The sequence below is a fragment of the Lissotriton helveticus genome, chromosome 11 (genome assembly GCF_964261635.1).
Source record: "Lissotriton helveticus chromosome 11, aLisHel1.1, whole genome shotgun sequence".
In the NCBI taxonomy this organism is placed as follows: Eukaryota; Metazoa; Chordata; class Amphibia; order Caudata; family Salamandridae; genus Lissotriton; species Lissotriton helveticus.
The window spans coordinates 772860459-772873564 of NC_136072.1; the positions used below are offsets into that span (position 1 = coordinate 772860459).

The 13106-nt window shown below is 43.4% G+C and overlaps 1 protein-coding gene across 2 annotated transcripts in view; it reads right to left on the minus strand.

The window, feature by feature from the left end:
* The window catches only part of LOC144791889 (glutamine--fructose-6-phosphate aminotransferase [isomerizing] 1), a 214894-nt gene that overhangs the window by 28788 nt on the left and 173000 nt on the right, over positions 1 to 13106 (minus strand). For both annotated transcript variants that reach the window (XM_078666670.1, XM_078666669.1), the window contains 2 exons: positions 1440 to 1554; positions 964 to 1091 (listed from right to left, as the gene is read on the minus strand). In XM_078666670.1, coding sequence (XP_078522796.1) covers positions 964 to 1091; positions 1440 to 1554 — 243 coding nt within the window. The remainder of the gene's footprint in view (positions 1 to 963; positions 1092 to 1439; positions 1555 to 13106) is intronic.

The following is a 13106-nucleotide window of genomic DNA, read 5'->3' on the forward strand; positions in this document are numbered from 1 at the left end:
GCGTTTTTTGGAGTCCTCTTTCTCAGTACATACAACAGTTTTAAGGTTGTTTTTAGGTGCATTCGTTTTTATCATACGCATCTATTAAATTCGGATTATTAATGTTTTATCATTGTCAACTTGTGCGCTTTTATGGCCTCGAGCCGAAATAAATGTTTTAAACTTTATTGGATTTAGTCCTGCATCGTCTGTTTTATCCATCTTCCTTGTTGTACTTTATAGAATAAATACCTCTGTTCTTTGCTCTATATGCTCTGCTCTGTACCATATAAAACTCTCTGCCACCACTTGGAGTCTAGCCCCATCTACAACAAAATGGCACAATATAAAAATAAATAAGAGGCTGGGCATAATACCATGATATGAACTGTATATATTCTAATACTGATGTTTTAAGAGGACACCCATTCTGAAAACTGTAAATGGGTCAAATGTGTGACTATGAAAGAGCTCATGACAGAGAATATAGGGGAATTCACAAAAGGCAGAAAACTCCTAAATGATCATTTTTTAAAGAGATTTCATCAAGCAATTAACAGGTGAGGCCACAATGGAGATGCATGGGTCTTGCCCTGGGACTGAGTTTAGCGTCATTTATTTCTTGCATCTGAAATGCTGTGGTTTGATACCATCTGTGAGGATATGTAATGTACATTTATTTGCGCTCAGTGCAGCTAAAGCCTTGGTTTCACTGTCTGAAATAAGTGAGGCATGCCACTGCTGAGGTATTTGGAACGTATTGTATTTTCACATTTGACTAACGCAAAAAATTAGTTTTAGATTAATGATCTGATTGTTGGCTGGAAAACAGTATACCCGATTGTAAAATATTTAAAATTAATGTTATGTACATTAGCTCTACTGTTTTCTCAATATTAGATTTAGAAGACAGGAAATGCTTGCACTTCACCTTTTAGAAATGCAGTTTTTGTTTTATATTTTGATTTTCAAATACAAACTTACCAAAGCTCCCTCAAGGCAAGTAGCGTAGTGATAGCCACGACCCATGATCAATATGGACTTCTGATGGTGGAGCTCAGTGGCCAGCTTCTGAATATCATCATCAAGGCTAAGTACTTCCTTGATCAAGTCTATTAGAAAAACACATGCAACGTAATTAACAGTGATAACCATACTCTCAGTGGTAGAGGTACTGGCAATTCCCCTGTCAATGCCCCAAAAGAAGATCTGAGGGAATCATTCCAGTTGTTTATATTAATAACAGAAAACACATGACCAAAAGGGGGAAGAAGCAGAAAAAAACAAATATGTACCTCCATGATTAAATACTCAGTAATGGGGTATAAATTCATATGCTTTGAAGAGTTCCCTCGCATCTGGGCATGAAGTAGCTCTTCATAGGAAAGAACCAATGCTGGATAATTACCATTGGATGTAAATACTTTTTGGAGGGGGGGGGGGGAATCAAGCTATTATACCTGGAAGCGACTTCAGGCCCTGCAAGATCTGTTGGCGTCGTTCCTGCATAGATATTCTGTCATCACAAACCATGAGGGCGAACATCACTAGGGACACCAGTTGGCTTGTGTAGGCCTAGAGAGACAGAGAAATATGTAGTAAACAGCAAGAAGAAGTAGTAATGAGTGCAAGAAAACACATTGGCACAGGGTGTTTAAATAGACAGTTGCAAAATAGACAAGTAATCAACTAACATAAAACAATTCTACTGAAGACAATTATTTCTAGATTAACAAAGATGATATTGTATTTGTTTTTGTTAAACACTACACCGTTGGGAAGGCATTAACCCCAAGAGAAATAAAAAATTGTCAAGATGTACAAATAAATCTAATATTCAGAGTGGGAAGGGTTCCATGTCCTTCAGAGATAGACCACTTGGTGGTACTAGAGATGGGTTCAGTTCACAGTTATTCTTCAGCCTCAACATTGATAACATCTGTGAGTGAGACAAAAGCTTGCCATCCCCAACAGCAGACCCACACTCTCAGCACTGATCACACTATACATTAAAAGCAGTTATTTCACTTTCCCACTCAGCAGATTCTTACCAGTCAAAAAATAGGAGTGAAAGGAGAGCTCAACATCTGTGCCCAACAAACTCTTGTAATCAACTTCAACCATATTTAGGGGTGAGAGTAGCGCTCTGGCAGTGTGCTGATATCTCACCACTGGTACCCTATAGCCAATGATCACATCTTTAGCTCCTCTCTCCACTGCCCCCAGAGCTACAAAAAAATCCAAACAAAAAACCAACTGTAAAGAGTGTAGCGAAGGTATTGAGTATGGATGAGGGAATCGAATGGATATGGGGTAAGAGTGGTGCAGGTCTGAGAACGTTGTTTCAACTGTTGCATAACATTTTTAAAGAAGAGACAGGTATTGTAATCTGGTTCTCTACCCACTTGGTACCTTCCCACTCCCCTACTCTCCTCTGTGCCTTAGAATGTGCTGGCAGATAGGTCTGGAGATTGACTTAAATGTAAATGTAAATCCAGTATTTGTAAAGCGCACAGCTACCCGGAGGCATCCCGGCGCTGTTGAGCGGATTCCTTTGAGGCAAGCAGGCTATTTGTGATGTGGAGCAGTGGGTACAACTAATAAAGCCTTTATTTTGGATACCTAAGTGGAGCCTTTTTGTACCTCTACCTTCGGTACATCTTCGTAACACTAGTGACGATTTGGCTTGTGAAAGGCGGCATTTTCCGTCTCCTCCCCTTTCCTGTTCTCCACTTGTTGGCTGTTTGTATGGACCATTCTGGGATTGTAAGGAAGCTTTCCCTCTAGGGTACTGTGCTTTTATTAAATTTTCAAAGTCAAGTAAACCTTTGCTTCTTCTTACCTGGATGTACAGCTCTCCGGAAGTTCTGTGGGACTGATAGGAGCCCTTTTCTCCGGGTTCTTCACTCTGCTGCTGTCAAGTTACTTGTTCCTATGCTCTGACTCCTCCCAGTCGGTTAACCGGCTGCTTCGCTGTCTCTCCCTCCTGATGGGCTTTGAAGCAGTCTTTACGGGAGGCAGCATTCCCTTCCCATCCAAGCCTGGAAGGCATTGCTCTTCCCCGGCTTCCACTCTCTGACTGGAGCGGTTTGTTGGGGGCTTGGTAACAAATATTGTTGCCCGATCGTCAAGATGTCGGACGCTGCGGACTATGCTGCTTAGCTGATCGGAAGGGTAGCTTTGTTTCTCTCAGCTTCCATTACGCGGGCGCACACAGCTGATTTGGCACCTGCTGTGTCTCACCTCATGCTGACAGGCACAGCCCAGCGGTTGCTGAAGCTCTCCTAGTCACCTTCGGATCTCCTCACGTGACAGATAGGAGGCCCGCAGGGTCTATGTTGCGATGACAGGCACAGTTTGGTGGTTGTCGTGCAGCCTACGGTGTCCACCCTTGTATGGGTCGTACACCAAGTTAGCTACACTCTTCAGGTGACTCCTTCTGTTTACTGTTCCCTTCACGCCAATAGGCACAGCTGTTCGAGTTGTCTGTTGCGCATTTCAGTGAGTCGTGTCTTCCACATTCTTCAGGAATATCTACAGATTGTTTTCCCAGTCATGCTGACAGGCATTATGTTGCCTGTTGCATTATAGTCACTCTCATGGGCAGTGTTTAAGAAAGTGTAGGTGTTTGATTCATTTGGAATTACTTATTGTGTGCAGCTGCCTTCTACCTCCTAGGAGAGGCGCACACAAGTTCTCTCTTGTCAGCGACTCAAGCGTAGCAGATCTCTTCTTTCTTAGGGAGACTTGCACATCTATTGTATCCAGTATCCTGTACACCCTGTTTGCGTGGATTACTTCTTATTTGAATCTGGTGGATTCTACTTATGCATCTCTGTATTTTACCTATAGTAATTAAGCAATTTCTAGGTATTTTTCTACGCTACATTTATACATTTATCTTCTCCTTGTGCACTTTTCTGTGGTCATCTCCTGCGGAATTCTTTTCCATCTTTTTGGTCCTTTTATTATCAGCTGTGCTCTTAAAGTGGCAGCTGGAAAGTCTCAACCAGTTCTGTTTTTGAACGAGGTTGAGGAACCTAGTATTCCGTGGAAGGAGTGGGCAAACATTTTCGAGTCTTACATAATAGCCATTAGGGTTGAGGGGGGAGTTTAGTCCAGTTAGAAAACAGCATATTCTCCTCCATAATTTAGATGCTCATGGGAGGAAAGTTTAGGACTCTATTCCTGATCCAGTAATTGAAGAAGATGATGTGGTTGATGAGCTGGGTGTATACAGAATTACTTTTCTCAAATTGGAGAAGCAGTTTGGTGATAAGATTAACATTGTGTTGGAACGTCCTAAGTTTTTCTTCCACATGCAGGGTAAGCAGGAAAGTGTGTTGAACTATGTTGCCGCACTCCAAGGGTTGCGCAGTTTATGTGATTGTGCAGAATTGAAAGACTCACTCATTAGAGATAAGATTATACGCTGTACGAATAACATCAGAATTCAGAAGTTATTACAGAAACAACCTGATTTGCATGAAGCTGTGGAAATTGCTAAATCCATAGAACACACAGCTGAATGCCTAAAAGCAAGAGCTTCTTCCTCTGCAGATCTAGTTTCAGAAATAAGAGGAAAAACGGATGATGATGTGTTTAAAGTAAGAAGTACAAGTGTATCTATGTCCAAGTGTGATGGCGAGAACAATACGTTTAAATGTTTTCGTTGTGGCGGTAATAACAATCTTGCCAACTCTCCTTTTTGTCAGGTCAGAACTGCTATATGCAAGAAGTGCAAAGGCCATTTTGTTAGAGTGTGTAGAGATCCTACCAGTAAAGACAAGCGCCCTGACACGAAACAAAATAAAGAGGTCACACAATTTTTCAAGAAAATTATATTACAAGTAATGGATCTTAGCGTAGTTCAGTCAGTTAATTATCCGGAATGTGATATTCACTTAGATGGTAACCCTGTTAAAGTGTTTGCGGATTCATGCTCTTCTTATACTTTCATAAATTTTTCTGAATTAACAAAATAAAAGTGGTAAGAGAGGGAGACTTACAGTTTCCAGATACTGTTAATAGTGGATACAATAGAGATCTTATTCCCCTCAAAGGCATGTTCCAGTCTCTCATGACCTTCAAGAACCGGTCCACGGTGGGCAAGCTGTAAGTAGTTCAAGAGGGGTCCAATTTGCTGGGTAGGCCACATCAGAATAAGTTGGGAATAAAATTAGATCCAAACAATCCGGAGCAAGTTTTGATAGTTAGCCAGTCTATTACAGGGACCATATTTGCAAGGAATTCCCCGAAATTTTCAATGACAAATTGGACAAGGATCATAGGTGGATGAGAAGGGCCACTTGGGCCCCCACATTGGGTTATTTTAAAGAAAAGCAACTGATGGAGAATAAAACTCAGGAAAGTTACTGGTTTACCGCATACTGATGGAAGTTGGAAAGCAGATAGAGTGGGACCTTTTTGTTAGTCATATGAAAACAAGTTACTTACCTGTAACTACGGTTATCCAGTATTGGTATCTTTCATAGATTCACATGCCTGAATCATTCCCCGTCGACGAGGCGGGAGTCACACGGTAAATAAAAAAGCAGTGCAAAAAGCACTTTGTAGTAGTAGTAGGCCCTAGGAATAGACCTGAGGCCTAAATTATAGTAGCCTATCTACCTCATTATGTAAAAAAGACCAAAGTCTTTGCTCCAACCAATCAGCTCACAGCACCCTCTAGAACCCTCTCTGCAGAGCCAGCTCTCCTCAGATTTTCGTAGCACAAGTGGGAACAAGTATCCCAAGCTTAGAGAACTGACTCTCCGGGGAGGAGGGTGGGTGCATGTGAATCTATGAAAGATACCATTACTGGATAACCGTAGTTACAGGTAAGTAACTTGTTTTCTTATCCAGTATTGGGGTATCTTTCATAGATTCACATGCCTGAATCAGAATAGCAAGCAGTAAACCTGGCAAAGTCGGTTGCGGATGGTGGGAGACTTATTGTAGTGCACCCCCATGAATGTACCGTTAACAACCAACAATCGCCTAGAGATTGACCTATTAACAAGTCATCTTCCGAACCAACATAGAAATCATGCAATTTCCTACAGGAAAGGAACCTTAGTATCATAGAAACTCAGTATATGATAACATAGGTCTGTATATTATAAACAACAACTTGAATTGTATGTACTTTTTCAGAATTGTATGTACTTTTTCAGAAATAACCCAACGTTAGAACCTGAATGTATTCCTATGGAAACATGTGGCGTAAAAACGGTTTGGCCCACTGCCGCATCATTCTGATTTGCTGATTGTAGGCAGTAATGTTTTGTAAACGTGTGGACATTCTTCCATGTCGCAGCACGGCAAATGTTTTCAAGCGCCACACCTGCAAACAAAGCTGCAGACGCTGCCACAGCTCTTGTGGAATGAGATCGAACAGACCTTGTCAATGGTCGGTTAGCCTTGATGTGACAGAACTGGATGGCAGAGGCTATCTATCTAGAAAACGTAGCTTTAGTGACCACTATACCCAATGTAATCTGGCCATAAGTCACAAACAGATGATCTGATTTTCTAAAAGTCTTGGTTCTCTGGAGTAGAAGTTTAAGCATCTTTTGATGTCTAAAGAATGCAATGTTCTGTCCGCTGGGGTTGAAGGATTTGGAAAGAAAACATGCATGTCCTTAATCTTACCGGTTCGTTAGAGTGAAATTGTGTCGGTACCCTAGAAATGAACCCAGGATTCGACCAAAGGGTGACATAGTTCCGAGGAAAATGTAAAAGTGAGGTGTTCCTTATAGTGAAAGCTTAGATTTCACGAACCCTTTTTTCTGAAGTAAGAGCCAGTAAATGGGCAACCTTCCAGGTGAGGAATCTGAGAGCTGGTTTATGGATCAGCTCAAATGTACACTGCATTAACTGCACTAGCAATGCAGAGTGCTCACTCTGGGAGGTTGCTCGCACTGGAGAGAAAGGCTCGGAAAAGCCCTTTCATAAACTGTCTGACAAGCGCCGAACAGCAGAAAAAAGAAAAATGTTAACATTTCCTAATTCTGGAAAGAGCAGCAAGACGCATTTTGTTTGTTGAAGAAAAACTAAGCCCAGACTTGGCTAGAAGAGCAGATAATGGAGAACTTGTTCTGCAGTAACTGTAATTGAGTGAATGGCTATCACCTCACACTAACCGCAAAATCGCTTCCATTTGAGGCGATAAGCCTTGATTGTGCCTCGGGCACGAGAATTGGCCAAAATTTCACAACAGTTCTTTGAAACGTTGATGCCCTTGAACTCTAACAAATGATAAGCTGTGCGTGCAATAGTAATGACTGTGGATCCGGACGAACCACTTGATCTCCGTCCCCTGACAATATTGTAGGCCCAAGCCGCAGCCGAATGGGCTTGTCTATAAACAATAGCAGACGTTCCGAGAACCAATATTGGCCAACGGGGTGCAATCGGAATCAGATGGTAACCTTGCAGAACACCTTCGGAACCAATGGTATTGGGGGAAAACTCATACACACAAACCCCTGACCCTTGCATGGACAGGGCATTTCCTCTTGATTCCTGTTAAGGAAACCTGCTGGCATAATATCGTCCGTCCTTGTTCTCTCTGAATGCAAATGGATCCCGTGCCAGATTAACCCAAACTTGGAAAAACTGGGTTCACTTGTCCCTTTTCCGGCGTCCACTCGTGACAGTCCGACTGAGACATGCTCAGAGCATTGTGGAGAGCCCTGACATGTGCGGCTCTCAAGACATCCATGCAACTCCTTCGCACAATTCCTGAACCTCTTGCGAGAGTATAGCAGATTTAGTTTCTCCTTGTGTATTGATATAATACATGCGGATGGTGTTTGCGGTCTGTACTGGCACAGACGAACCCTCAATCCTCAAGAGGAATGCTTGGGGGGACAGAACAGCGTTGTGGAGCTCAAGCCTGTTGATCTGCTGTTGTCGTTGTCTTTGAGACTATGTTCCTCGAATTCTGCAAATCCTGCCGATGACCTCCCCATCCTTCCATGGAGGCATCAATCGTTAAAACTAACCCTGGAATGGTTTGCAGGAACGTGCGACCCTGGGCTATATTCTCTGTCTGTGACCAGCAATGTACAGGATTGATCATGCACGGCGTAACCTTGATGGTATCGTCGAACGAACCCATTGGTTATTGATCTTGAAACTGTAGTTCTATCTGAAAAGGTGTCATTTTGAGCCATGTTAATGGTATGAGATGTATCGCTGAAGAGCACATCTTCAGGAACGAAACAAACATTTGAACTGAAACTGACCTTATGAAGTTAACCTTGCCCATTTTTGAAAACACAACTGGTGGTCGTGTGACAAGAATGCTTTGTTGTGGATTGTGTCTAAACCTGCTCCGAGAAAATACATTTACTTGGAGAGGACCTAACTGCAATTTGCTGTCGTTGAGAATCAGCCCCAGAGAAAAAATGAGATTGGTAGATCTACTGTGGCAATCCTGATTTCGTGTTCAGAAGGACCTTTAAGCAGCCAATCGTCTAGACAGGGGAACACTTGCATTCCTCAAGATCTCAATGTTGCTGCCACTAGTACCAAGTACTTCGTGAAAGGCTCTTGGCGACGATCTCAGCCCAAACGGGAGCACTACGCACCTATAATGGGCGGCAGCCGCGTGAAAGCGAAAATATTCGTGCTGTTTGGGGTGGACAAGTATGTGGAAATTCGCACCCTCTCCATCCAGAGAAGCCATAAAATATCTTTTGTTTAAATAACAATTGTTGTGAAAACGAGGGGGAGGGGGACCCCTGGGCGGAGTAGTATATGGCTGATTGATGAATTCCAGGGAGTGGCCAATGGTTACTAGGTTTAGAACACATTGGTCCGATATAGTTCCTTGTTGCTTGGAAACAAAAACCTGAAACCTTCGGGACCATGCGAGAAAAGGATAAAATGATTGGAACCTTGTGGGGATCATGGCCTCCTGACAGACTATCTACGGAAAGATGCCTGGCTGCAAGGCTGTACTGAGATTGATACTGTTCATCCAATTGGTTTTGGTATCTTCCTCTTGATGAAAACCCCTTTATCACGCTTCTCTGAAAGATCCGCGCCCATATTGAAGGGTGCTTAATGATCGTGCATTATCAGTGCCCGGTTTTATAACTAAGGGGGCTTCATTCAAATATTTAGCACACCGACAACTCTTCATCATAGGCCATGCCTAGAAACTTCGCTCAGGGCTGAAGATAGCGGCTTTAAGCCATTCCTGGCGTGCACCTTCCAACAGAATCTTTTCTGCATCCCGCCTTCGGTCCTCAGGAATGAGGTCCTTGAAATTCGCTATGTCCAACCACATTGGACGATCATAAAAACCGATGAAGGATAAAAGATTGTCAGCTCTACTAGAGGCCACTGCCAAAGTAGAGAAATAATAATCTTTTTTTTCTTCTATTTTATAAGGTTCAGACGACAGCCTTCTTTGTAAGGCGGTGTGGAGATAGGTATTGCAGGATTTTAGATTGCTAATGAACAGTCTGTGAAGTTACTTAATCTGGTCGAACGATGGCCTATCAGATCGGATGGGCTGCTAGTAGGTACACATCATTTCTATTCTATGCGCAGAAACACTGCTGGAATAGACTTAGTCTATTATACGTACCACTCTCGTGATGCATACCTCCTCGAAACCATGAAGGATATATTCCGTTTGCCTGTAGCTGGCAGTCAAAATCTAGCTGTTGCCCACTACATTAAGAATATATATGATGCTCTTACCGCTGAAGCCATCTCAGCCAATCTCATCATAGACTTTGTCGTAGACATGGTTATGTAAGCGGGGTAATTGCAGACTAGCACGACGTCATAGATGACCGTCATGAGCAACCCGTCTTAACGAGCCTGTCAGACGACAGCCATATACAATGCCATTGAAGATGAGGCATTCATAAGTAATGGCATCCGTAGATGAGGGTAACAAATGGGGCCATTTGCCCTTCGTAGATGAGGCCATCGGTAGATGCGGCCATTGGTAGATGAGATCATCAGGAGATGAGGCCATTGGTAGATAAAACCATTGATAGACAGAGCCATTGATAGACTAGGTCATAGGTAGACAAGGCCATTGTTAGACAAGGCCATTGGCATACAAGGCCATTATTCGAGCAAGCCCCTTACAGAGGAAGCCATTGGTAGACGAGGCCATTGGTAGACTAGGCCATTGTTAGAGAATGATGCTGTCATAGAAGACAGTTATAGCAATACCATCATAGATGAGGTTAAAATAGGTGATATCCTCCGTAGATGAGGCACTCATAGATGAGGCAATTGAATGATGGTCAGCCATAGATGATACCATGCATAGATGGTGCCATGTGTAGTGTAGACCATGCACAGATGAGGCCATATGTATATGAAGCTACCTTGATAAGGCTGTCATAGACGTCCGTCGTAGCTAGGCATTGCCATTGTAGATGACACTATCAAAGATCAGCAGTCATAGAGATGAGGCCGTCATCAATGTGCGGCCGTCGTCGACGAGGCCCGTCGTCGACGACCGTCGTAGACGAGGCCCGTCGTCGACGACCGTCGTAGACGAGGACCGTCGTAGACGAGGACCGTCGTCGACGAGGCCCGTCGTCGACGACCGCCGTAGACGAGGCCCGTCGTCGACGACCGCCGTAGACGAGACCCGTCGTCGACGACCGCCGTAGACGAGGCCTGTCGTCGACGACTGACGTAGACGATGCAGTCGTCGACGACCGTCGTAGACGAAGCCGTCGTCGCTGATCGTCGTAGACGAAGCCGTCGTCTACGACCGTCGTAGACGAGGCTGTCGTCGACGACCACCGTAGATGAGGCGGTCGTCAACAACCCTCGTTGAAGAGGCCATCGTCGACGACCATCGAGGAAGAGGCCGTCGTCGACGATCATCGTAGATGAGGATCAGTTTGGTGAGGCAGTAATATTAGAACATGGAGATATTTGTTATATACTCCTAATGTCCGGTCAAGAGGTCTTCCCTGATGTAGTGTCAGGGTTGAAAAAGGGAGTTGTATCCTCTGTGAGAAATGCCTATAAAGACTCAAGGTGAATCTTATGGCTTTTATGCGCGCCCTCAGTAGGCTCCTGGCGCGACTTCTCCCTTCGACCTCACCTCATCCTCCTCAGAAGTGGCAGGTTTTTATGCGCGCCCTCAGTAGGCTCCTGGCGCGACTTCTCCCTTCGACCTTTCCTCATCCTCCTCAGAAGGGGCAGGTAAAAGTCTGACCCAAAACGGCCTCAACTCTCAGAACGTGAGAGTTATTGAAGAAAAGGTTAGACATAAATCATAGTCTATTACCTTGGTTACTGCCATTCTGCCATAGTACCGCCTTAATTGGGTCAGGGAAATGAAGTATGTAATCCAAAAAGAAGTAAAACTGAGCAGAGCTCAGGGAGACTCCCTTCACCCACGACGTGCGGTGAAAATCTGAGGAGAGCTGGCTCTGCAGAGAGGGTTCTAGAGGGTGCTGTGAGCGGATTGGTTGGAGCAAAGACTTTGGTCTTTTTTACATAATGAGGTAGATAGGCTACTATAATTTAGGCCTCAGGCCTATTCCTAGGGCCTACTACTACTACAAAGTGCTTTTTGCACTGCTTTTTTATTTACCGTGGGACTCCCGCCTCGTCGACGGGGAATGATTCAGGCTTGTGAATCTATGAAAGATAGCCCAATACTGGATAGGAATATTTAAACAGTACAGAGGCTGACTTAAAAGGTGTTTCAAGAATGAATGCCGTGAGAGAGAGAGAAGGGAGTACCACAGTTCCAGGGCTTACATATTCCTTTGCCTTAGGATGGTTCACATATAGTGGACAGGTGGGTTCAGACTAATGTTCATTTGAAGATTTGTCTCTGAACTCATTATAAATGGAGGCAAGTTGCATAGTTTCCAGGTTCAAGCAATAAACCTAGGTCTCCCTTTGTCGGGCTCATCTATGGTGCACGGGGATGTAGTGATCATATTTGTTCCATCTTTTGCATTAGAAGAAATCACCTCACCATGTATTTCAGATCCGCAGTCCAATTGCTACTTGGAGTTGTGAGAAAAGAAAACAAAAAAGGCACACACCTGTAACAATTCTTCTCTAACACTGTAATATTTCAAGAACATATGGTGGTGGGCTGAACTACTCAACACAACATAAGAAACTGTGGGAGATCAAACAGGGAAGTAGTTCACTTTGCATAATCAATTCATCTCCTTTACAAAAGGCATCATAAAGGGGTGAGCAAGGAGCCCACTTCTGCAAAGCCATTGCAATCACTGCCTCTTCAGGAAGCAAGCCAGAAGACAGAATCAAAAGCAGCAATACATCTCCCCAGACACAAACATTTGATTTCTGCACTTTATTTTTTAATTAAAACATGGCTTACTTCAGTGATGGAACGTGATCAAAGAAAAGATCAAGCTGCAGACACAGGTTTTAAAGGAGCAGAGGAAATGTCATATATGAGACAGAGACAAAGAGGTAACAACAGGACAACAATGTAAAAATATTGTATTCTTGGAGAAATATGCAGTGTTGGCAAATTGAAGGGAACCAGTAAGAAAAAAATAGCTTGGTCACACTTTTTCCAAGAATCTTTCTTTCAAGCTTTCCATGATCCAATTCCCAGATGAACTGTAAAAATCTCTGAGTGGTTTTGGAGGAAGGCCGGGAGCTTCCTGACCTCATCCCTCTCCCTCCTCCCTCACGGAGTAAACACCAAATAAAGCTGAAGCATGTCTGTTCTACTCAAAAGCAGCCCATGAACATTAGGGCAGCAGCTGGAGCCAAAGAGTCCCTTTTTTATGGCTCTTTAACCAAGAACAAGGAAGGAATTATTACTCCTCTGCAACAATAATACTCTACTGTTGGTGTCTTTAAGAGAATCAGGTCATCGACAACAAGTTGTCATTGGTGCTGCCTGTTTAGTTTTTACGTTTCCTCCAATTCACATAGAAACGTAAGCATGGCAAAATTGAGACGAACACCATTTAAGACAAAAATAACAAAGCCATAGGATTGCATGTAAATTAATTTGCTTCTAAGCATGTATTTATATTGAAATGAAGAGGGAAGGAATGGAGAACACTTCTCAAATAAATCAGCTATTGAGAACCCGATCACTCATCCAGTGAGGTATAGAGAAACTGAGA